We start from the raw sequence: 26,478 nt of genomic DNA, 5'->3' as shown, positions 1-26,478 counted from the left end.
GGGGAGGCAGCGCGCAGCGCGCGTGAACTGGGAGTCTCTAATTCCGCGCACGGCGCGCGATGCACGCGCACGGCGCGATGCACGCGCACGCACGCACGCACGCACTGGCTAGTGTTTTTTTTTATATATATATATATATATATATATATATATATATATATATATATATATATATATCCAGTCCTATAGCTAGCTCTCTCCCTCTCTGCGTACATGAGAGTGTGTGAGTATGACTGTAGGGTTTTGAAATAATAAAAAACAAGAGTACGACTTACACATTTTGTGTATATGAGGTAGGAAGTTACAGCTTTTTTTCAGTGTTTGTATCTGTATCGTGCTAACTGGGTATGTGTGAGCCTGTTTACTGCTAATGTAGCATAGCTTAGCTTAGCTCTCTGTCAGTCACACAGCGGTGATGGTGTTGGTTGCTGTGTTTTGATAAGAAATATAATATAACATTTGAAAAAATATATTTTTTACTAAAAAGCGTGACTGTTCACGTGAATGATGTGCGTAAAAATGTATATAAGACATAGCAAATAAAAAGAACAACAAACTACATCAGCTGGAGGTTCAAAACAGCTGGCTGTTTACAATCGAACAAGCAAACAGACAACACTGATATGTTATGTCTGTGTTTTTGCTACTTTAATATCATTTTAGGTACTTAGGTAAGTCATTTCCATGATGATTTGATGAGCAGTGTCTCTGCTTTTGGACCTTGACCGTGGTTTTGATCATGTACAGTGCAAAAGTTTTCACCCCCTTTTTGCTTTCAGACGGAGGAAAGGGAAAACATTCCTCTGTTTTTCATTTACAAATGTTAACATTCGATCAAGATGATGGTTTAATCGCATCCTAGATTAAATATAATCTTAAAGGTTGACAGAAATGCATTTCGCCCCTCTTGAGCTTGTCTAAAGGGTATACAAACATTTGCACTGTACACATTGAGGTGGGACAAAAAGGGTACATATCGGTATTGTCCCTTGTCATTGGTATTTTTTTTTGCTGAATAAAATATATTTCTTTTGGATATAGTGGACCTTTTTATGTACAACTTTGAATGGTTGTACCTTTTTGCAGCAATACACTACATGTACCTACATATACAAACATGTCTAGGCTTGTAAGTGACAAGGAAAAACACTACTTAGTACACACTTTTATATTAAAATACACTTAATCGCGTTTTTTATTCACACACAAAAAAATGAAGGAAAAAAGCAATTTGAGGGTTAAGGACTAAATGTTTGGAAAAATGCTTGCATTTCATTTTAAACCAAAATAAATATGAAAAAAATTTTAGTGATAAAAATATTGAATAAAATTAATAAATAATTTCTAAGTGAAACAATGTAAAAAAAAAAAAAATAGTGAGCCATAATTTATAATATGAATATATAGATATTATATTATTATATATACTATTTTATATTTATTTTATAAAAATGTAAGCACATTTTTGGTTATTATTAGCTAAGATTGTGTGTGTGTGTGTGTGTGTGTGTGTGTGTGTGTGTGTGTGTGTGTGTGTGTTAAATGGAAGGACAAATTATCAACCATAATTTTGTTATTATATTTTATATAAAATAATTTTATGATTTTGATATTATATAATTTTAATATTTGTATATTGTTTAATAATAGCATGTACTGCCTTTCTATTTTGAGATGGACACATAAGAGTTTATTGATCCTTAAGGATTGTGCTCTCTTCCTCCAGACACAAATAACTGTAAGCCTTTTGTCTTTACAGTTTACCAGGATTTCCTGTTCCTACAATGAGTTTATTTTCTGGCTCACCATCCTTCTGCAGTTGATGATTCTCCAGCTGGTATGGAGATGACGGACAGCGTAAGGGCCTTCCTCCGAAATGTTGTGACGGTGAGCAGCTTGGTCTCCAGCATACATGAAACAAACACAAACGTAGCCTTACGTTTTATTCACTTCAGTATTATTTTTACAAAGAGGTTCCCAGATTGTGGTTTATAATCATATTTTTTTCTTTTCAATTATCGTACAATCAAAAATAGAAGGAATATTGACAACAGACTTTGTGTGCTCATTTTAAATGTTATTAGGATTTGCATTTTGACTATGTGCTTAAATTAAGAGTGTATGTGTTATATTAGTCTTTTTTCCATTATTCTGACACATTGCTTTACTGTAGGTCAGCCATTAAAATATTTTTTTATCCATTGACCTCCACTTAAAAACTGGTGTTGTTTTTCTAATCTAATGCTTCTTTCATATTGATACCTATACTGTCTTTGAGTACTAATACTAGCCTTTACATTTTGAAAACCTCATTTAACTTTCAAACCTACTATAAGGTTTGTTATGTGCAGCAGCCTACTGGGGTTTTTAGATTACTAAATTTTTTTAATGCGGAGTCGGAGGTTTTAATTTGAGACATGAATCTTAACAACAAACCCAATGACGGTGGGAATTTATAATTCTCACAGAGCTCAAAACTGTGCGGAAAATCTATTGTGGTAAAAGCGTAAAATTGTTCTGTCCTGAAGATGCTCATTCTGGAGACTTCGTACTTAATGTTGAATAAACATCTCTATATGGATTCAATATAAAAAGTTTTTAATTATTATTCAATTTTGAGGAGAACCTATAAATGAAATGTTCTATAGAAAAGATAATTCAGCACCAACAATTTGTTCGTGGTTTTATTTGTTTTATTTGTTCCACAATTTGGTGTTTTACCTTTTAGGGGATGAAGGATTCTGTTCTGGGGATCACGACGATCACAAAGCTTGATGCTCGCATCCAGCAGAAACGGGAGGAACAGCGGAGGCGCCGAGCAAGTGGCCCACTGGCACTGAGACGGGCACAAAGTCAGGACCATAAGCCTGAGAAGTATGTGTGATGTGTGTCTCTACAACATACAAACTTTTTTATATTTGTACTTGTATTTATATATAAATGATTTCCTTGTTGTTGTTTTTTTAGTGAGCCCAAATTAGCAAGTAGGATTTTTCAGTGTTGTGCCTGGAACGGAGGCGTGTTTTGGGTATGTATTCTTTCACTGGCCGGATGTTTAATAGTTTACAGTTTGCATTTAAAAATAAATCCTTGACAATGTACAATAAGATAATAAAAAAGCTTTAATTTCTAAAATCTTACATTATATGGACAAAAGTATGGGATCTTTGGAGGAAGTTGCATTAAATGTTCCTTTCACATGAGATAAGAGACCAAAACTCTTTCTGTATGACAATGCCTTTGTGCATTATGAACATATGGTATACATGGTTTGGATCTTGAGTGACCTTCTCTCACTATATCAGTACCTGACTTTACAAATGCCTTTAAGGCTGAATGAGCACAAATCTTGACAAGCACACTCCATCAGAAGAAGTAACACAAGGAACATTACATCAGAATAGTGGCGGTTATTATAACAGCAAATGGGGACTAAATGTGTTTAAAAAGCACATGAATCCTGGGGTCAGGTGTCCACAAACCTGACTAATTTTTTTTTTCCTCTTAACAGTTAAGTCTGTTTCTTTTCTACCGGGTGTTTATACCACTGCTCCAGACTCTCACGGCAAAAATTATCGGTATGTTTTTTTTTTTCTCTCTCTCCTTATTAATGCGTTTGACATTGGAATCCATTATCTAGCAAACAAAAAGATTTAATTTGCATGTTGTTGTTGTCCAGGTGATCCGTCGCTGCATGGAAATGTGTGGTCCTGGTTAGAATTCATCCTGACGTCAGTGTTCAGCGCGCTCTGGGTTTTGCCTCTTTTTGTGCTCAGCAAGATTGTCAATGCTATCTGGTTCCAGGTGAGGCTGCCAACATAGACATTTACTTTTACTTTTATAGTCATTGCTATAAACCCAATGTTACTTTCTCCTTTTAGGACATTGCTGATCTGGCTTTTGAAGTATCTGGACGTAAAGTTCAGCCTTTCCCAAGTGTGAGCAAGATTATAGCAGACATTCTCTTTAACCTTCTTCTCCAGGCCCTCTTCCTCATTCAGGTACAGAAAGTGTTATTTATTTATTTTTTTGGGTCCTTGTGGTGCAGTCATGTAAACCAGGCAGCTTAAAACATGCAAAACCGAGCAAGGAGTTATGCAAACTGTATGTGATTGTAATGTCAGGAATGTTCCTACATTTGAGGATTTGACTGATAGGCAGATGTGTTGACTAAAAATTGGATTCTAATAATTCCAATGTAAAATATTTCAGTATTATACACAGAAATGTAACAGATGTTACAAAATGCTGTCTTATTCCTTTTAATGTAGAAAATATGACAATGCAGGGAAAGCCAAGTTTCAAAATATAAATATAAATTGTTAATTTTCTACATTCTGCCATTTTATGTGAGTTTTTTTTTTCCCCTCTTCCTTTCTAGGGAATGATTGTGAGCCTTTTTCCCATCTATGCGATTGGTCAGATGGTCAGCCTCCTGCACATGTCTCTGCTCTACTCACTCTACTGCTTTGAATATCGCTGGTTCAACCACGGTGAGTCAGTCTGTAAAGATACATTGAGCTGTGTGAAAGAGCTGTTAGTGACGTGTCTGCTTTGTGTATTGAAGGGATCGAAATGCACCAGAGGCTGTCAAACATCGAGAGGAACTGGCCTTATTACTTTGGCTTCGGTCTGCCCATGGCCCTCCTGACTGCAATGCCGTCTTCTTACATCATCAGGTACATTTTATTTAGTCAAACACTGGACATTGAGTGTAACGTTAGAATGTTAAGTGAAAGCTGCCTAATAATTGTTGTTTCCTAGCTTAATTACTAAACCATTAAGTAATTTAACGTTTATTATTAATGTGTTTTTGTCAAATTTGGGTTCCACAGTACAGACTAACAGAATTACTATTTATCGCAAAGGTTTATTTTGGCTTTATTCAGTATCTGCTTAATTTTTTTCAGTGGCTGTCTCTTCTCCATCCTGTTCCCGCTTTTCATCATTAGCGCCAACGAGGCCAAGACCCCTGCAAAGCTTTTGTGAGTCTTTCTAACGCATGATGATTACATGCATAATTCGGTTACAAGACATGATCTGATGCACTTTTAAGTGCAGAATCAATCTATCAATTGATGCTAAAAGGCAACTTCTTATTCAATGCAGGGCAGTTTCCTTCTTTCACTCTGACATGAGCATAGAATAAGCCTCTTTCACTCTGAGATGAGCATACGCCATACCTTTTTCACTCTGACATGAGCATAGGCCATAACTCTTTCAGTCTGAAATGCATGTATGTTAAAAACAGCAGATCATTGGTGCTCCCCTGCCCACTCTACAATACCATACAAGAACCAGAAACCGGGCAGAAAAAATCATTAATGACCCTTCACACCCTGAACACAACATCTTTCAGCTCCTCCCTTCTGGCAGGTGCTACAGAACTTTGTTCACTAAAACTGCCAGACACAGGAACAGTTTCTTTCTGCAATCAGCCTTATTAACAACCCACCATAATTATATTCCCTGCTTCATATCTATCTAAGTACTGCACAGAACTGTCAATCATCACATTATCTGTATATATTGCACACACTATAGCTGCTATATATTGTACAAAATTCTATAGTAAACGCTCTATCATACCTGACACACAATACTGTCATTTGCACTACCATACACTCACACACTTTATGTACATTACTGATCTGTATCCCTATTTATTACCCACACTGTCTATACTGTCTCACATTGTTTGTATAGTCTGTTTTTGTCTTGTCTTGTCTGTTTTGTCATGTATAGGTTTTATTTATGTCTGTACTTTTGAGAGTCACAAACAGCTGGAACCAAATTCCTTGTGTGTGTCAACACACTTGGCCATTAAACCTGATTCTGATTTTGATGTAGGCCATGTGTCTTTCACTTTGAATGACATAAACATAGGCCATGCCTCCCGTGGTAATTACCACCCCTTGGTAATGAAATACCTTAAGTTTAAAAAGTCTGATTTTATAAAATATAGAGTTCTAAATTAATAACATCAAATAGCAAGTTCAAAAATAGAGAAAATAAGTGTTGTGTTAGGTACCTTAACTGATGTTTTCATTTACTTGCAATAATGACCTAATTGTTTATTTCTGGTTGCTTTGAGTATATGAACTTAATCACAAAGATTAATGAAGAACAAAAAAAATTATAATATATATAAGTATAAATCTTCCTGTTCATTGTACCACCGGTCATGTCTTTATTCCCCACTTAGTCTTAGACAGACATTTATTGAGGTCACATTTTCTACACACAGGCTGGTAGACACAGAATCCAAGCTGTTTTCACTCTGACTCACAGGATACCTCATGCTGACTTGCATGTATAAGGCCATGCTGGTTTGCTTAGACGGATTTTTATTTTATTTTTTTTTTTAAACTGTTGATGATGGTTATAGGCCTTTACTTAGCACTATAGTGCAAACAATACTGAAATAATGTGCTTACTTTATCTGCAGCCATTTCCAGCTTCGTCTCTTCTCCCTGGTGGTCCTGATCAGCAACAAGCTCTTTCACAAGACGGTTCACCTGCAGACATCTCTGACATCCTCTAGCTCCATGGAGAAACTCGCCTCTCCTCATGCGTCCCCAAACCGCTACAAAGCTCCGCTCTCTCAGTGACCTCAGGCACTCCACAGATGGGAGTGTTATTTGTGTTTTTAATGCATTTATTATTTTTGGAGGATCGATCAGGCTTTGTTTTAACTGTGAATGATGAGCATGTGGGATTGGACAAAGCTCTCGACAGTTGGGTTTCGTTGGACTGTGTTTTTGTATCCCTTGTGTGCCATTTGGGTGATTTTATAGAAACTAGAGCACAATTAATTTTTTTTTTAACCAAATCGTCCCAGTCATCATCCTCACTGCTATTTTCCCTGGCCTTCTGCTTTTATTTAATACCACAGCTAATGATTGAATCAAAGTTGAGTTTGTGTCATTAATAATGAAGCCAAGTCCCTTTAATCCACACATTGGGAGCATTGTAGTTTTGTTGTAATTTATCATACTGGCATTGATCCTTTAATAACCGCACATAATCAATATCATGATATTTTTCTGATAAACTAAACAAGCTGCTTATTTCTATATAATAGGTCCTGTTTAACGTAAGCTAAGAGCTGGATGCGAATCTCCAATCAAATGTCTACGATAAATAAATAAAACGTTGCTTTATTCTGCTGCTTGTAACACATCCGGAACTGACGTTAAGTTCAATAATACCAAGTCTAACCTCCACTACAATTGCGATCCCTCTTTCCATTATTTATGTAGACATTAGTATTTATATAGATATCGCTTAGGAAATCTGAACAGGTTACTAATGTTTTACTGAAGCACATACCAAGGTCCTGTCTCACTGTCAGCGAATCCACTCGGGTAGAGAGTTGTGTGGTGTACTTCTTTTTATTTCTATTTTATTGTTTTTTTTGTTTGTTTTTTAAATGGTATGTCATTAATGTAAGAAGTCAGTAGTGTTACAAATGCAGGTTGGTATTTGTGAGTGACTTGTTCTTTGGTTAAAAAAGTATTAAAACCTTATTTCAATAAATTTGGTCTGTATGTACAAGTATTACTGTTTAATAGTCTTTTTGTTAAGTTTAAAGGGAGTATTTTACTGAAGTAATATTTTACCTACTGTATCTCTACTTTAACTCAAGTACATGGGTTGTGTACTTCATCCACCACTGATTTTGTGTGTAAACTTGTATGAAATAATCATGATTTTCAAAGTCGGATTAACAACAAAAGGGTAAGGATTGTATGCGGAGATTAAATAAAGAAACTAAAACTTATTTGTACATCTGTTGCACTGATGTGGTGCTTGCTAAGGCAGATACAATTTTTGTGTGATATAACAGTTAAAACAACATCCATGTGATAAAATGGTAAAAAGTGGTGGCTCATTGGTTAATGTGTTGGACTTTTATTGGGAAAGTCACAAGTTGAGATCTTAGCACCACTGCAATGCAACCGCTGGGCCCTAATGGCAATAGAATGTATTTGCTATAATTTATTATTACAAAATCTCAAGTTCCTCCTATTTTACATTTATGGCATTTGGCAGATACATTTATCTCCTTTATATACAACTGTGCAATTGAGGGTTAAGGGCTTTGCTCAGGGGGTCCAGCAATGACAGCTTAGTGATATTAGGATTTGAACCTGGCCTTTTAATCAGAAGTCAGCATAATATGGGAAGTGATAGCTCAGTTGTTAAAATGTTGCACTTCTGATCAGTATGTCATGCGATCAAATCCCAACACCACCAAGTTGCCACTGCTGGGCCTTGGAACAAGGCCCTTAACCCTCAACACTGGGTAAAGGTCTCTCCCAAATGCCATAAATTAAAATGCATATAAAGACATATTAGACAGTTGAATGCTTTTAAATTTGTGCCATAAAAATTTGCAAAAGGATCATTCATGTTCCAGCATGACTGCCCATAACCATGTTATTGATAGATTATTACAAGTACATGCTGCACTGTGACTTAGTGCTTAGACCTTTGCACAAATTATAGCAATAAATAAAGTACCAGGAACATTACAATTTAAAATGACATTTTAAGTAATATGCCGTATGTCCACGACCTGATGTCTAACCATCCTGCTTGTAATTCTGATATTGTCTCTTTTGTTTGCATATTTAGACCTAATGACAGAAATCCGTACAAAAGGATGGCTGGATCTTTCAGGTCTCATTTATACACATTTGAGGTCCCGGCCTTCTCTTCAGACATCAGTGCTTAACATCAGTAATGCATTTATTTAATTCCCACAGACCCGCTCCAAAAGCTTTTTGAGAAGCTGGACGCTGTTATATCCAGCCATGCTTTTGGAATAGGATGGAAACACCAAGCTTATACAGGTGTAATGAACTTATACCAGGTGTCCTTACATTTTTGGCTTAAACTTTGATAGACTTGAAAAACTGATTTGGTCTCATGTAAGAATTTGGGATCCTGTTTCAGCTCTTTTGTTTGCAGTTAAAAGAATTATGTTTAAAAAAAAAAAAAGAAGACAGATTTTGCACTCGTTTCTCTTCCCGTACATGCGGTGTGTACACACCGGTACAGTGGCACGTCTATAAGGACACGTCAGTTCTGAATCGCCATAAGGCCAATGTGGACTTCGTCATGGTTTGAGTGAAAGCTGTGCAGCCAATCAGAAATTGGGAAATGTAGACGTGATGGATGGTCAGCCAATAAGCGTGGGTTTAACGTGGCTGGGCGGGGCTGTGAGTGCTCCGCGAGTACTGTGTTAGGGGGAAATAGTGAGGTGTGGAACGGTAGCAGAGTGGAGGAGAAGCGCCGATGAAAGAAATTGGTAATTATAAAAAATAAAGAAAATAATAATAATTGTACACATTTTGAGACGAATGTATATACTCTGCTATGCATACGGAGAAAAAGAAGTCAAATATATATAGTTGTGAAGCAGACTGTGTTGTTAGCTTGCTAGCAAGCTAGTTCAGGCTAGCAGTAGAAAATAAACTGTTTTGAATGATTTGTGTAACAGTTTATATTGCATTCTTTTTCTATATTTGTCGTCCGAAAGTGTCGGGAATTGCAAATTTATGTTGCATGAAATATGAACATTTTTTAGGGTTTCAGTACAGTAGAAAGTAGCTATGATCCTGTTAGACATTCAACGTAGTTAAAGTAGCGAATTCTATGGATTGGTTTATTCGCTTATTTGGGTTAGTTCGTGCTAATATGAACGCGCATCTTAACATTTTTTCTTTGCTAAAAAAAAAAAAAAAAAAAAGGAGCCCAACCTTGATTTACTATTTCCCTACCCGTATTCGAGAACGCCTGCTCAGTCTCTTGAGCACAGATTGAGTCCCATTTAGAAGCGTTTTAAGTGAACAGTGAAATCAACCAATGAGCGACGAGGAGCTCGAGACTATAAGCCAATCCTAGAGCAGGGGGCGGGATTTTCATAAATACAGGTAGAATAAATGAAACCAAGTTTACCTGACTGGATTAGCTGCACTATTGTGGACTTGTCAGACTGGCTGGTTGGAACAATAATGTCACAGGAGTCACGACTGAATGTTACACATGTCGTTAGATGTCAGACAGAGTTTCACACTGTCTGTATTATCTCACCTAGTCTGTATTGTTTCATAAGTCTGTCTTGTATAGTCCAAGCTACATGTATAGTGGTATTTATGTCTCTACTTTTGAGAATCACTAGCAGCTGGAACCAAATTCCTCTTGTGTCAACACACTTGGACAATAAATCTGATTCTGATTTTTCTTTCCTGCATTGTAGGTGTTTTCTGTTAGAGGAAAGATGACCAAGATGGGCTTCCTGCGGCTGTCCTACGAGAAGCAGGACACGCTGCTGAAGCTCCTCATCCTGTCCATGGCGGCCGTGCTGTGTAAGTGTTCTTCAATTAGGTTTTTTTTTGTATGTTTTACCATGTCTTAACATTTAACACTCTTTTCTCTCTCATTTTCTCTCTTTCGGACCCTGTGCAGCGTTTTCTACTCGCCTTTTCTCTGTGTTGAGGTTTGAGAGCGTCATCCATGAGTTCGATCCGTAAGTATTCACACACACACATTGAAGTGAAGCTCATAAGGTATGATGCAAGATGTTTACCATGCACAATTTTGTTTTTCTTTTCTCCTGTATTTCTCAGGTATTTCAATTACCGCACCACTCGCTTCCTAGCTGAGGAGGGCTTTTACAAGTTCCACAACTGGTTTGATGACCGTGCATGGTACCCACTCGGGAGAATCATTGGAGGCACCATCTATCCAGGTATGCAGGGCGAAATCAAACACACTATTTGTATACTATGTCTGGTGCTACACCAGCCATGGTGCATTATAAAAGCTTGCTCACAAATGAATTCACGGCATGTCAGTTGCTGCAAGTTGTAGGTTTTAATTATTGCTCTCTAAACTTGCAACATGTCGATTTTTACAAACGTTTATAAACCTTATTTAGTGACCTCACAGTTTGAGGTTCTATGTAGGGACTTGAGAGATAAAACTTTCTGGTGCACAGGTTTGATGGTGACCTCTGCAGCCCTTTACCACATGCTGCACTTCTTCCACATCACCATTGACATCCGAAACGTGTGTGTGTTCCTCGCTCCGCTCTTCTCCTCTTTCACCGCCATCGTCACCTACCACTTCACCAAGGAGCTAAAGGTTTGTCCGTCTGTCCTCACTGATGTGGTGCAGGTTGCGCATGTTCGCTCGGATAGAAAAGTAACCAGGTTCAATTTATTTATTTTTTTCTTGACAGGATGCTGGGGCCGGACTTCTCGCCGCTGCCATGATCGCAGTCGTGCCGGGATACATTTCCCGATCTGTTGCAGGCTCCTACGATAACGAAGGTCTCAAAAATATACAATAATTGTGTTTTACTCCTAATTTGTGGTATAACTAATAATTTTGCCATGTGACCATGACAATAAGAGTAGGTCAATATTTACACAGTGAAGAATTGTTCCTGATTATAATTTGAGACACATTTCTGTGACACACTTCTCCTCCTTGCTCTGTGAAGGGATCGCTATTTTCTGCATGTTGCTGACCTACTACATGTGGATCAAGGCGGTAAAGACAGGTTCAATCTACTGGTCATCCATCTGTGCACTTGCGTACTTCTACATGGTGAGCATTTTCACAGGTATTAGTGCTTGTTATCCTTATGCATGACTAGAACAGACTGATTGTCTTTATATTTGTCCGCAGGTGTCCTCATGGGGAGGTTACGTGTTCCTCATCAACCTGATCCCTCTGCACGTTCTGGTGTTGATGTTCACCGGACGATTTTCTCACCGCATCTATGTGGCTTACTGCACTGTGTACTGCCTGGGCACCATCCTGTCCATGCAGATCTCCTTTGTGGGATTCCAGGTAGATAATGTGGCAGATCATGGTTTATAATGAATGCTTTCATGCATAGTGTCCACACTTGCTTCATATATTTTCCTATAAACAGCCATTAGATTACCCCAAAATCGTTAAACATAGCAAGAGATCTAGAGAGCATAGATTTAAATTAAACCTTTTACTTACTCATTTGCTCACTCACTCTTTTCTGGTATGTTTGCTAATTAATATTTGACTTTGATGCATAGTATTTACACATTTTTTTTTTTTTTTTTTTTTTTAGAAAAAGTCTAAATCAATATAACATGAAACATAAGGTCTGTTTTCTGGAAGAGGGCAGAACTAATCACCCTCTCCACAGTAATGTATCTGAATTTAGAAATATATATATATATATATATATATATATATATATATATATATATATATATATATATATACACACAGGAGTGCAGAATTATTAGGCAAGTTGTATTTTGAGGATTAATTTTATTTGAGGATTTAATTTGAACAACAACCATGTTCTCAATGAACACAAAAAACTCATTAATATCAAAGCTGAATATTTTTGGAAGTAGTTTTAGTTTTAGCTATTTTAGGGGATATCTGTGTGTGCAGGTGACTATTACTGTGCATAATTATTAGGCAACTTAACAAAAACAAATTCATACCCATTTCAATTATTTATTTTTACCAGTGAAACCAATATAACATCTCAACATTCACAAATATACATTTCTGACATTCAAAACCAAACAAAACAAATCAGTGACCAATATAGCCACCTTTCTTTGCAAGGACACTCAAAAGCCTGCCATCCATGGATTCTGTCAGTGTTTTGATCTGTTCACCATCAACATTGCGTGCAGCAGCAACCACAGCCTCCCAGACACTGTTCAGAGAGGTGTACTGTTTTCCTCCTTGTAAATCGCACATTTGATGATGGACCACAGGTTCTCAATGGGGTTCAGATCAGGTGAACAAGGAGGCCATATCATTAGATTTTCTTCTTTTATACCCTTTCTTGCCAGCCACGCTGTGGAGTACTTGGACGTGTGTGATGGAGCATTGTCCTGCATGAAAATCATGTTTTTCTTGAAGGATGCAGACTTCTTCCTGTACCACTGCTTGAAGAAGGTGTCTTCCAGAAACTGGCAGTAGGACTGGGAGTTCAGCTTGACTCCATCCTCAACCCGAAAAGGCCCCACAAGCTCATCTTTGATGATACCAGCCCAAACCAGTACTCCACCTCCACCTTGCTGGCGCCTGAGTCGGACTGGAGCTCTCTGCCCTTTACCAATCCAGCCACGGGCCCATCCATCTGGCCCATCAAGACTCACTCTCATTTCATCAGTCCATAAAACCTTAGAAAATCAGTCTTGAGATATTTCTTGGCCCAGTCTTGACGTTTCAGCTTGTGTGTCTTGTTCAGTGGTGGTCGACTTTCTGCCTTTCTTACCTTGGCCATGTCTCTGAGTATTGCACACCTTGTGCTTTTGGGCACCCAGTGATGTTGCAGCTCTGAAATATGGCCAAACTGGTGGCAAGTGGCATCTTGGCAGCTGCACGCTTGACTTTTCTCAGTTCACGGGCAGTTATTTTGCGCCTTGGTTTTTCCACACGCTTCTTGCGACCCTGTCGACTATTTTGAATGAAACGCTTGATTGTTCGATGATCACGCTCAGAAGCTTGGCTATTTTAAGACTGCTGCATCCCTCTGCAATATATCTCACTATTTTTGACTTTTCTGAGCCTGTCAAGTCCTTCTTTTGACCCATTTTGCCAAAGGAAAGGAAGTTGCCTAATAATTATGCACACCTGATATAGGGTGTTGATGTCATTAGACCACACCCCTTCTCATTACAGAGATGCACATCACCTAATATGCTTAATTGGTAGTAGGCTTTCCAGCCTATACAGCTTGGAGTAAGACAACATGCATAACGAGGATGATGTGGTCAAAATACTCATTTGCCTAATAATTCTGCACTCCTGTATATATATATATATATATATATATATATATATATATATATATATATATATATATATATATTATATACCGTATTTTTCGTACTATAAGCCGCTACTTTTTTCCCACGTTTTGAACCACGAAGCTTAAACAACAAAGCGGCTAATTTATGAATTTTTCCTGGGTTTTTCCCGGTTTCACAAACTTCAAGCCAAAAAACTGAACCCCATCGGGTACTTCCATCGGGTGATTTTTAAACGCACGATGATGCCAAAAGATAAACTCCCGAAAAAAATAGTTGTGAAAGGAAGGAGGAAGACAGTGAACAATGACTTTCTTGGTAGGCTACTGTTTAGATACAAGCCAGTCTGGGTAAAGGGAGAGCTCACTAACTCCAGTTGCAGCAGAAATCATATAAGCACAGACAGGTTTCCAAAACTCGTGCTTTTTTATTTTTCTTGGCAACAGCGTTACAGGTTAGTCAAAGAAACTTAGAAATAATCCACGTCTTGAACACACAGTAATAGCGGAAAAATGCAGTGGCAGGCTATTCCCAAAATACTGCTTTGCTCCTAAAGGAAGCGCAACATATTTCACCTGTTACACCGTGTGTAACGTGTCTTTCGTTAAAGCCCATGTAAAGTACATTATAGACAGGTGCGCTTATTTATGTTAACAATAAAAATATTTGTACAATTCGGTGGGTGTGGCTTATATATGGGTGCGCTTCATAGTCCGGAAATTACGGTGTGTATATATAGATCTATTTACTTTTACTAGTAACAAGTCACTTGTATGTGCTAATATTTTCTGCTGTGGATGTGAACTGACCAGCACTTTGTTCGGTCGTAGGCAACGTAGCACAACTGACATGTACTAATCGCTGTCGAAGGCAGTAGTTTTGTCTAAATCAAGCATGAGTTCTTAGTAAACAGTGTAACAGTGACACCTATGCACTTGTTATAGGTGACTTTTATTTTGAAAGGCCACTATTGTTCTTTATTAACATCATCAGTGCGCATCAGCGAATGTGATGGACAGCTTCCAAGAAACTTTTCAACAAGAATATAGAAGAATAGAATAGCCTTTATATGTCACATGTACATTAAAGCACAGTGAAATTCTTTCTTCGCATATCCTAGCTTGCCTAGAAGCTGGGGTCAGAGCGCAGAGTCAGCTATTATACAGTGCCCCTGGAGCACAAAGTGGGTAAAGGGCCTTGCTGAAGGACCCATGAGTGGCAGCTTGGTGATACCCGTGACCTTCCAATCAGTAACCCAGAGCCTTAACCACTACGCTTATTGTGTGAAAGAACATATTTTTAAAATGCTATTAAAAAAAAAGTCAATTTTCTAAATTGTCCTTAAATAGTGCAATAATCTGAGCACCACACGTTTGATTGACTGTGTGACACATTTGGTTCATTGTTCTTTATCAGTGTGAGTCGATGTTGCTATTTCACGTTGATGCTAGTTTTTTAAACATGGCAAAAGTTCACATTTTCTAAACAGTTTTTGTGATTATTTATTAGATATATATTTAATTCGATCTCCACATTTTCTCAGTTCACGGGCAGTTATTTTGCGCCTTGGTTTTTCCACACGCTTCTTGCGACCCTGTCGACTATTTTGAATGAAACGCTTGATTGTTCGATGATCACGCTCAGAAGCTTGGCTATTTTAAGACTGCTGCATCCCTCTGCAATATATCTCACTATTTTTGACTTTTCTGAGCCTGTCAAGTCCTTCTTTTGACCCATTTTGCCAAAGGAAAGGAAGTTGCCTAATAATTATGCACACCTGATATAGGGTGTTGATGTCATTAGACCACACCCTTCTCATTACAGAGATGCACATCACCTAATATGCTTAATTGGTAGTAGGCTTTCCAGCCTATACAGCTTGGAGTAAGACAACATGCATAACGAGGATGATGTGGTCAAAATACTCATTTGCCTAATAATTCTGCACTCCTGTATATATATATATATATATATATATATATATATATATATATATATATATATATATATACAGGAGTGCAGAATTATTAGGCAAGTTGTATTTTTGAGGATTAATTTTATTTGAGGATTTAATTTGAACAACAACCATGTTCTCAATGAACACAAAAAACTCATTAATATCAAAGCTGAATATTTTTGGAAGTAGTTTTAGTTTTAGCTATTTTAGGGGATATCTGTGTGTGCAGGTGACTATTACTGTGCATAATTATTAGGCAACAACAAAAACAAATCAGTGACCAATATAGCCACCTTTCTTTGCAAGGACACTCAAAAGCCTGCCATCCATGGATTCTGTCAGTGTTTTGATCTGTTCACCATCAACATTGCGTGCAGCAGCAACCACAGCCTCCCAGACACTGTTCAGAGAGGTGTACTGTTTTCCTCCTTGTAAATCGCACATTTGATGATGGACCACAGGTTCTCAATGGGGTTCAGATCAGGTGAACAAGGAGGCCATATCATTAGATTTTCTTCTTTTATACCCTTTCTTGCCAGCCACGCTGTGGAGTACTTGGACGGTGTGATGGAGCATTGTCCTGCATGAAAATCATGTTTTTCTTGAAGGATGCAGACTTCTTCCTGTACCACTGCTTGAAGAAGGTGTCTTCCAGAAACTGGCAGTAGGACTGGGAGTTCAGCTTGACTCCATCCTCAACCCGAAAAGGCCCCACAAGCTCATCTTTGATGATACCAGCCCAAACCAGTACTCCACCTCCACCTTGCTGGCGTCTGAGTCGGACTGGAGCTCTCTGCCCTTTACCAATCCAGCCACGGGCCCATCCATCTGGCCCATCAAGACTCACTCATTTCATCAGTCCATAAAACCTTAGAAAATCAGTCTTGAGATATTTCTTGGCCCAGTCTTGACGTTTCAGCTTGTGTGTCTTGTTCAGTGGTGGTCGACTTTCTGCCTTTCTTACCTTGGCCATGTCTCTGAGTATTGCACACCTTGTGCTTTTGGGCACTCAGTGATGTTGCAGCTCTGAAATATGGCCAAACTGGTGGCAAGTGGCATCTTGGCAGCTGCACGCTTGACTTTTCTCAGTTCACGGGCAGTTATTTTGCGCCTTGGTTTTTCCACACGCTTCTTGCGACCCTGTCGACTATTTTGAATGAAACGCTTGATTGTTCGATGATCACGCTTCAGAAGCTTGGCTATTTTAAGACTGCTGCATCCTCTGCAATATATCTCACTATTTTTGACTTTTCTGAGCCTGTCAAGTCCTTCTTTTGACCCATTTTGCCAAAGGAAAGGAAGTTGCCTAATAATTATGCACACCTGATATAGGGTGTTGATGTCATTAGACCACACCCCTTCTCATTACAGAGATGCACATCACCTAATATGCTTAATTGGTAGTAGGCTTTCCAGCCTATACAGCTTGGAGTAAGACAACATGCATAACGAGGATGATGTGGTCAAAATACTCATTTGCCTAATAATTATGCACACCTGATATAGGGTGTTGATGTCATTAGACCACACCCTTCTCATTACAGAGATGCACATCACCTAATATGCTTAATTGGTAGTAGGCTTTCCAGCCTATACAGCTTGGAGTAAGACAACATGCATAACGAGGATGATGTGGTCAAAATACTCATTTGCCTAATAATTATGCACACCTGATATAGGGTGTTGATGTCATTAGACCACACCCTTCTCATTACAGAGATGCACATCACCTAATATGCTTAATTGGTAGTAGGCTTTCCAGCCTATACAGCTTGGAGTAAGACAACATGCATAACGAGGATGATGTGGTCAAAATACTCATTTGCCTAATAATTATGCACACCTGATATAGGGTGTTGATGTCATTAGACCACACCCTTCTCATTACAGAGATGCACATCACCTAATATGCTTAATTGGTAGTAGGCTTTCCAGCCTATACAGCTTGGAGTAAGACAACATGCATAACGAGGATGATGTGGTCAAAATACTCATTTGCCTAATAATTATGCACACCTGATATAGGGTGTTGATGTCATTAGACCACACCCTTCTCATTACAGAGATGCACATCACCTAATATGCTTAATTGGTAGTAGGCTTTCCAGCCTATACAGCTTGGAGTAAGACAACATGCATAACGAGGATGATGTGGTCAAAATACTCATTTGCCTAATAATTATGCACACCTGATATAGGGTGTTGATGTCATTAGACCACACCCTTCTCATTACAGAGATGCACATCACCTAATATGCTTAATTGGTAGTAGGCTTTCCAGCCTATACAGCTTGGAGTAAGACAACATGCATAACGAGGATGATGTGGTCAAAATACTCATTTGCCTAATAATTATGCACACCTGATATAGGGTGTTGATGTCATTAGACCACATGGCAAAGTTCACATTTTCTAAACAGTTTTGTGATTATTTATTAGATATATATTTAATTCGATCTCCACATTTTCTCACTGTAATGTTTCATTTACTGTTTCTTATAGTGGAATATTATGTATATTAGAACGCACTTAAGTATATTATAAGCAAAAGTATATATTAAACATATTATTTATATATATATTTATATATATATATATATATATATATATATATATATATATATATATATATATATATATATATATATATATATATACAGGAGTGCAGAATTATTAGGCAAGTTGTATTTTTGAGGATTAATTTTATTTGAGGATTTAATTTGAACAACAACCATGTTCTCAATGAACACAAAAAACTCATTAATATCAAAGCTGAATATTTTTGGAAGTAGTTTTAGTTTTAGCTATTTTAGGGGATATCTGTGTGTGCAGGTGACTATTACTGTGCATAATTATTAGGCAACTTAACAAAAACAAATTCATACCCATTTCAATTATTTATTTTACCAGTGAAACCAATATAACATCTCAACATTCACAAATATACATTTCTGACATTCAAAACCAAACAAAACAAATCAGTGACCAATATAGCCACCTTTCTTTGCAAGGACACTCAAAAGCCTGCCATCCATGGATTCTGTCAGTGTTTTGATCTGTTCACCATCAACATTGCGTGCAGCAGCAACCACAGCCTCCCAGACACTGTTCAGAGAGGTGTACTGTTTTCCTCCTTGTAAATCGCACATTTGATGATGGACCACAGGTTCTCAATGGGGTTCAGATCAGGTGAACAAGGAGGCCATATCATTAGATTTTCTTCTTTTATACCCTTTCTTGCCAGCCACGCTGTGGAGTACTTGGACGGTGTGATGGAGCATTGTCCTGCATGAAAATCATGTTTTTCTTGAAGGATGCAGACTTCTTCCTGTACCACTGCTTGAAGAAGGTGTCTTCCAGAAACTGGCAGTAGGACTGGGAGTTCAGCTTGACTCCATCCTCAACCCGAAAAGGCCCCACAAGCTCATCTTTGATGATACCAGCCCAAACCAGTACTCCACCTCCACCTTGCTGGCGCCTGAGTCGGACTGGAGCTCTCTGCCCTTTACCAATCCAGCCACGGGCCCATCCATCTGGCCCATCAAGACTCACTCTCATTTCATCAGTCCATAAAACCTTAGAAAAATCAGTCTTGAGATATTTCTTGGCCCAGTCTTGACGCTTCAGCTTGTGTGTCTTGTTCAGTGGTGGTCGACTTTCTGCCTTTCTTACCTTGGCCATGTCTCTGAGTATTGCACACCTTGTGCTTTTGGGCACCCAGTGATGTTGCAGCTCTGAAATATGGCCAAACTGGTGGCAAGTGGCATCTTGGCAGCTGCACGCTTGACTTTTCTCAGTTCACGGGCAGTTATTTTGCGCCTTGGTTTTTCCACACGCTTCTTGCGACCCTGTCGACTATTTTGAATGAAACGCTTGATTGTTCGATGATCACGCTCAGAAGCTTGGCTATTTTAAGACTGCTGCATCCTCTGCAATATATCTCACTATTTTTGACTTTTCTGAGCCTGTCAAGTCCTTCTTTTGACCCATTTTGCCAAAGGAAAGGAAGTTGCCTAATAATTATGCACACCTGATATAGGGTGTTGATGTCATTAGACCACACCCTTCTCATTACAGAGATGCACATCACCTAATATGCTTAATTGGTAGTAGGCTTTCCAGCCTATACAGCTTGGAGTAAGACAACATGCATAACGAGGATGATGTGGTCAAAATACTCATTTGCCTAATAATTCTGCACTCCTGTATATATATATATATATATATATATATATATATATATATATATATATATATATATATATATATATATATATATATATATATAATATATTCTGGCCCTCTAAAACCATTCCAATTTCTCATGTGGCCCTTTTAAAAAAAAATAATTGCCCACCCCTGGTCGAAATGTTCCTGCTGCTTTTTGTTCATCAATCAAACTAAAAAAAATGGAGGAATAATTCAAGTTATTTGTTTGGATTTGCCACAGTTTGTCACGCTGTCTCTGAAATCATGCATGAATCCAAGGTAAATATTTTAATCAGCATTTTTTTTTCTTTTAATTTTTTTCAAAGCCTGTGCAATCCTCCGAGCACATGGCTGCCTTCGGCGTGTTCGGCCTGTGTCAGATTCACGCCTTCGTTGACTACCTGCGCAGCAAACTCAACGCCCAGCAGTTCGAGATCCTCTTCAAGAGCGTCATTTCCCTGGTCGGCTTTGTGCTGCTCTCTGTCGGAGCCGTTTTCATGCTAACTGGTAAGGACATGACACGCCCAGTGTGTACACACACACACACACACACACACACACACACACACACACACACACACACACACACACACTCACTCCTGCTCAGTCTGTGTGTGCTCATCTTAATGAAAAAGTGTTGATTTAAGATTGTAGCACAGGTTATATACGGGTGATAGATAAACACCAGACATGCCTATCAAGTTTCCTTTAATTTTGTTTATTACTTGTTTATTGTAACAGCTTTCTGCAATATAATAAAGATATATGACATTACTGATAGAGGTTTTTTTTTAAAACCTGGAGAAGTCACGGTTATGGGGTTAGAAAACAAGTTTAGTTAATTTAAATCCAATATGTAGGAGTTGATCGACAGCTGTGTATCTTCTGTCCTGTAACCTCCAATATGCTGGACGTTTCATGATTTGCACTTCATTTCAGTATCTAAGGCAGCATTTTTTCACATTTTACTGTTTTCAGAGAAATATAGACAGGACAGTAAGACTCAAGGTTCTGTTCAGTTAATAAAAGATTATCACATCTGCTAATGTTAAACAATTTCTTACACTTTTCTAGACCTTTTATTTTATACACTACATTAGGGTGATGTCTGAAGGGCTACAAATTTCTCACAGTGGATTCTCATAGTTTCTTCTTGGCTTGTATGTCCATAATCTGCCAGTCTTTCTGAATTGATTTCTGCTGGAGAAAGTTATTAAAATATTGTAATGTGGTAAGTGCATGTTTTTCACCCACTCACGTTTGTGTCCTCAGGGAAGATTTCCCCCTGGACCGGCCGTTTCTACTCTCTCCTGGACCCATCTTATGCCAAGAACAACATCCCAATCATCGCCTCTGTGTCTGAGCACCAGCCGACCACGTGGTCCTCTTACTATTTTGACCTTCAGCTTTTGGTTTTTATGTTCCCAGGTAAATAAATCTTTTGTTTAGTTTAGTTTTGTTTATTTTTTCGAAACTTTTTCAGAGATATAATTTTTTTGGTTTTTTTTTTCTCAGTGGGTCTTTATTACTGCTTCAACAACCTGTCGGATGCCAGGATCTTCATCATCATGTATGGTGTGACCAGCATGTACTTCTCAGCTGTGATGGTAAGCTTTGTAGTGAAGCCATTTGTGATGTAAATGAATATTTCTTCTTAATTGATCAAAATTAGCCTACACACAGATTTGTTTTATATTATCATTGTCAACTCATTAATATTTGATTAGATTTAATTGCTATGCAGTAGGTTCTGTAAAGACAGTTATGCAAATTTAGTTTAGTTATGATCAAATCAGTTGTGAACATTGTAAGGGAAAAAATGTATAGCTTTTTTCAATATTTCTGCAAACACTTTTCCTGTAGGTACGTCTGATGTTGGTTTTGGCACCAGTCATGTGTATCCTGTCAGGAATCGGCGTTTCCCAGGTTCTCACCACATACATGAAGAACCTGGATGTCAGCCGGCCAGATAAGAAAGGCAAGAAGCAGCAGGACTCCACCTATCCCATCAAGAACGAGGTAAAAACAAATCAATTTCTAGTCTATGATTGAAAGTAGGTGTGATATGTGGAATTTTGCTGGAACATTAAATGACAGGAAAAGATTTTTAACTCTTCTGATTTGTAAGCTGTTCAACAAATATAAAATTTTTATGTACTTTTTAAACATCTAATTCCACATTTAGTCCCCATTTGCTGTTATAATAAACTCCACTCTTCAGGGAAGATGTTCCACTAGGTTTTGGAGTGTGTTTCTGGAGATTTGTGCTCCTTTGCCACAACGGTGTTAGTTAAGTCAGGTACTAATGTAGGTTGAGGAGGTCTGGGGTGCAGTCAGCGTTGCAATTCACCCCAGAGGTGTTCAGTAGGGTTGAGGTCAGAGCTCTTTTGCAGGCCACTCAAGATCTTCCACTCTAACCCATGTAAAGTACATCTTAATGGAGCTCACTTTGTGCACAGGAGCATTGTCATGCTGGAACAGGTTTGGGTCTCCTAGTTCAAGTGAAGAGGAGATTTAATGCTACTGCATTTAAAGACATCCTATACAAGCGTGTACCTTCAACTTTGTGGTAACGGTTTGGGGAAGAAGTACATATGGCTGGAAAAGTTTGTATCGTGTATCAAAATCTTAGTCTTTAATATAAAAATGTATGAATTATGACATTGTCTACTAATAGTAAGTTCAGTTTAAAGAAATTTAAGAGAGTTGGAATTTTTCCTACCAGAGATATAAACAGGGAATTAACAGAAGAAGTTAACATCAGGTACCAACAATTATGTTTTGCTGTCTTCAAAATAGTTAACATGTGACCTTTTCTTAAATAGAAATCAAACGGTTCACACCAGACAGTAAACAAAAGCCTGCGTTACTATTATTCGTGTTCAAACAAACCTTGCTGATTGTCCGATTGTGTTTTTCTTGTTTCCGTCTGCCTGCAGGTTGCCAGCGGCATGATCTTGGTCATGGCTTTCTTTCTTATCACTTACACCTTCCACTCGACATGGGTGACGAGCGAGGCCTATTCCTCTCCCTCCATTGTGCTCTCGGCTCGTGGAGGTGATGGCAGTCGTATCATCTTTGACGATTTTAGAGAGGCTTACTACTGGCTCCGACACAATACTCCTGAGGTCAGCCTGTGTGCTTTACCCCTGAGGCCAGAAATGTGTGATTTACACACATTTCATTCTGTTGAGGAGGAAATCTGTTTAATTAGAATTCACTTATCATCATAGTCATTCGAACTGAGGTTTTATTTCAGCTTACCAGTGTGGTAAAATGTTGGTCATTTACTTTACAAGCAACTTTTCATTCATTCATTTATTTGTCTTCTAGTCAAAGTGAAGGGGAAAATGTTATGCTACTACATCCAAAGATATCTGTACAATACTGTACAATTGTGTGTCCACCTTTGTGGGATCAGTTTGATGAAGAACCACATATGATTTGGAATATCAGGTCTCCAAATAGCGTTCCTCCTGGAAGGACTGACTACAGATTCACAGCTTCCTTTGCAAACATTTTTAATTGTAAAGCTAATCAACATTCTACAAAATGTGTATCAGTATTTATTCATGAATTTCTAGTAATAAGACACCTTTTATATTTGAAGTAAAGGTTTTCAGATATTTTTTATAATTATTATAATATTAACAACGGTTAGTAATAGTGGGTCAAATCAACTGCTTGTTTTTGTTTTTTTTTTTCTTCTTTTGCTCATTCACTTTCTGTATTTGTTTCTATAAACGGCATGTTTTTCCTCCTTCCAGGATGCTAAGGTTATGTCTTGGTGGGATTACGGCTATCAGATAACCGCCATGGCAAATCGAACGATCCTGGTCGACAACAACACATGGAACAACACACACATCTCTCGAGTCGGCCAGGTAAACCCAGCGTTCTTTCAGACTGGTTTTATTGTTTTTATCCAGGTTTGATGCTATAGAACTAATCTATATATTGATGTGTGTGTGTGTGTGTGTGTGTGTGTGTAGGCGATGGCCTCTTCAGAAGAAAAGGCCTATGAGATCATGCGAGAACTGGACGTCAGCTATGTATTGGTGATCTTCGGCGGACTGACTGGATATTCATCAGATGGTACAAGCTTATATATATATATATATATATATATATATATATATATATATATATATATATATATATATATATATATATATATATATATATTGTGGTATTGTATGAGGAAGTCAGGTGTGTCAGAGAAGTATGTGGGGTGGTGGAGGACAGTGTGACAGTAGTGAAGTGTGCAGTAGGGACGACAGACTGGTTCAAGGTGGAGGTGGAACTGCATCAAGGATCGACCCTAAGCCCTTTCCTGTTTGCAGTGGTGATGGACAGGCTGACAGACGAGCTCAGGCAAGCGTCTCCGTGGACTATGATGTTTGCGGATGATATTGTGATTTGGGGTGAGAGTAGGAAACAGGTTGAGAAGAGCCTGGAGAGGTGGAGGTACGTGCTGGAGAGAAGGGGAATGAAAGTCAGTAGGAGTAAGACATAGTACATGTGTGTGAATGAGAGAGAGGGCAGTGGAGTGGTGCGGTTGCAGGGAGAAGAGGTGGAGAAGGTTGATGAGTTTAGGTACCTGGGTTAATAGTACAAAGTAATGGAAAGTGTGTTAGAGAAGTGAAAAAAAGAGTGCAGGCAGGGGGGAGTGGGTGGAGAAGAGTGACAGGAGTGATTTGTGATAGAAGGGTAGGCAGATGTAGAGGACAGAATACAGTAGTATGGAGACGATGATCCGCTGTGGTGACCCCTAATGGGAGAAACCAAAAGAAGAAGAGAGAACATATATATCATTTTTTTATTGATTGTTTTTTGTGGGTTTTTTTTTATCCTATTGTATTTAATTTTATTTATTCTATTCTTTTTCAAGCAAAACAAGAGTCTGTTCAAGTTTTTTTTTCTAGTTTAATATTCCAATTTAGTCTTTTTCTTGTCTTGTAGACATAAATAAGTTTTTGTGGATGGTGCGTATCGGAGGCAGCACAGACACGGGGCGGCACATCAGGGAGCACGATTACTACACTCCCACTGGCGAGTTCCGCGTGGACCGTGAAGGTTCTCCAGTTCTACTCAACTGCTTAATGTACAAGATGTGCTACTACCGCTTCGGCCAGGTCTACACCGAGGCCAGTAAGTGTCTCTGTTCAGGCTGTTCCAGTGGTTCTGGGTTTTAATTTAACCTGCACTTTTGTTTAGACAACTAACACCATGCCTTTTGCAGAACGTCCTCCTGGTTACGATCGTGTCCGTAATGCCGAGATTGGCAACAAGGACTTTGAGCTGGATGTGCTCGAGGAGGCATACACCACAGAGCACTGGCTAGTCAGGATATACAAGGTAAACCTCCAAACATCACTTAGTTCTTCTCTGTAAAGTTAAATTAAGATCTGCTGATTAACATGTCCTTCTCTCCTGTCCAACAGGTGAAAGACCTTGACAACCGAGGCCTCTCGAGAACGTAATGCCCAAACACTCACAACAATCTCTGTCTCTCTCACACACACATAAACACAGAGCACTGAACACCTTCCCCTGTGATCTGAAAAGCAGTGTGGATATTTTTTTATACTTCTGTTGTGATTGCAAGAAAGATTCTATTGCATTTTTTATGATTTACAATGTGGTGTTACTTTTTTTTTTTTGGAATGAAGTGAGACTTCAAAACATCCAGGAAACTGTCAGTATGTATTTCTGCAATCAGTGACCAAGCAAATGATTTGTCTACCAAAGGGGTAATAAATGGAGTGAATGGAATGTGGTGTGGTGGTTTTTTGTTTTGTTTAGTTTTTTGGTTGAAGGTGTATAAAAAATAAAAAAATAAAACTGGTTCCGTCATAACCTTGTGCAATGCTGAGAAAACCTGCAATGCTGTGACTGTTAATTTGTTATTGATGTATAATATAAATTAAAATATTTGTACGTATATATATATATATATATATATATATATATATATATTTTTTTTATAGTTTTACTGATCCCAGTACTACAGTTAATTTATTAGATTTTATTGATATCCACGTGCTAAACAAATTTGCAGTACATTTGGAAACAAGTATTTAATTGCAATCATTAGAAATTGTAAATGAATAACTAAATATTAATAATATAATTAAATCCTATAAAGATCAAATTACTTTTAAATATACATTATTACTTATAATAAAAATATAAAATCTTGTCACAATAAACGGAGCGGAGGCCATTTAAGATAATAGTTAAAGGAGACGTTTGAGCCAATCAGAGCTCGACTTATCATCCGGGCACTTTTTGCTTACCCCTCGTCAGTATGAAAGCATGGGATATGTAGTTAGTAGTTTCAATAGTGAAATAAAACTAAAGGTTATATGGTGTTAGAAACCGGTATCGGGGCACAAAATTGGTTTAATGTGCAATTTGAGAGTCTATTCATAAAAAGTACATTATAAAAAAATATGCATTGCTGAATGACAA

The 26,478-nt window shown here is 38.1% G+C and overlaps 2 protein-coding genes across 3 annotated transcripts; both read left to right on the top strand.

Moving 5' to 3' along the window:
* The first annotated feature begins 155 nt into the window (after positions 1-155).
* On the top strand, positions 156-7,560 carry ei24 (EI24 autophagy associated transmembrane protein). Of its 2 annotated transcripts, none has more exons than XM_046862076.1 (11): positions 156-293; positions 1,760-1,887; positions 2,729-2,874; positions 2,968-3,028; positions 3,512-3,578; positions 3,680-3,804; positions 3,882-4,001; positions 4,382-4,493; positions 4,568-4,679; positions 4,911-4,985; positions 6,449-7,560. In XM_046862076.1, exons 2-11 carry the CDS (start codon positions 1,840-1,842, stop codon positions 6,609-6,611), a joined length of 1,029 nt encoding a protein of 342 aa, XP_046718032.1. In that variant the 5' UTR covers positions 156-293; positions 1,760-1,839; the 3' UTR covers positions 6,612-7,560. The 2 variants fall into 2 exon arrangements, with proteins under 2 accessions (XP_046718032.1, XP_046718031.1); XM_046862075.1 differs by lacking the exon at positions 156-293 and adding an exon at positions 519-671.
* A 1,617-nt stretch (positions 7,561-9,177) lies between these two features.
* On the top strand, positions 9,178-25,779 carry stt3a (STT3 oligosaccharyltransferase complex catalytic subunit A). The gene is made up of 18 exons (XM_046861973.1): positions 9,178-9,316; positions 10,268-10,376; positions 10,477-10,537; positions 10,638-10,759; positions 11,009-11,154; positions 11,252-11,342; positions 11,516-11,622; positions 11,704-11,868; positions 20,331-20,511; positions 21,277-21,432; positions 21,520-21,611; positions 21,868-22,023; positions 22,944-23,132; positions 23,772-23,888; positions 23,997-24,099; positions 24,967-25,155; positions 25,247-25,362; positions 25,449-25,779. The coding sequence occupies exons 2-18, from the start codon at positions 10,289-10,291 to the stop codon at positions 25,485-25,487; spliced, it is 2,118 nt and encodes a 705-aa protein (XP_046717929.1). The 5' UTR covers positions 9,178-9,316; positions 10,268-10,288; the 3' UTR covers positions 25,488-25,779.
* The last annotated feature ends 699 nt before the right edge of the window (positions 25,780-26,478 follow it).

This window comes from Silurus meridionalis, chromosome 11 (assembly GCF_014805685.1).
Source record: "Silurus meridionalis isolate SWU-2019-XX chromosome 11, ASM1480568v1, whole genome shotgun sequence".
Classification (NCBI taxonomy): Eukaryota; Metazoa; Chordata; class Actinopteri; order Siluriformes; family Siluridae; genus Silurus; species Silurus meridionalis.
This window is presented reverse-complemented; position numbering and strand designations above follow the sequence as displayed.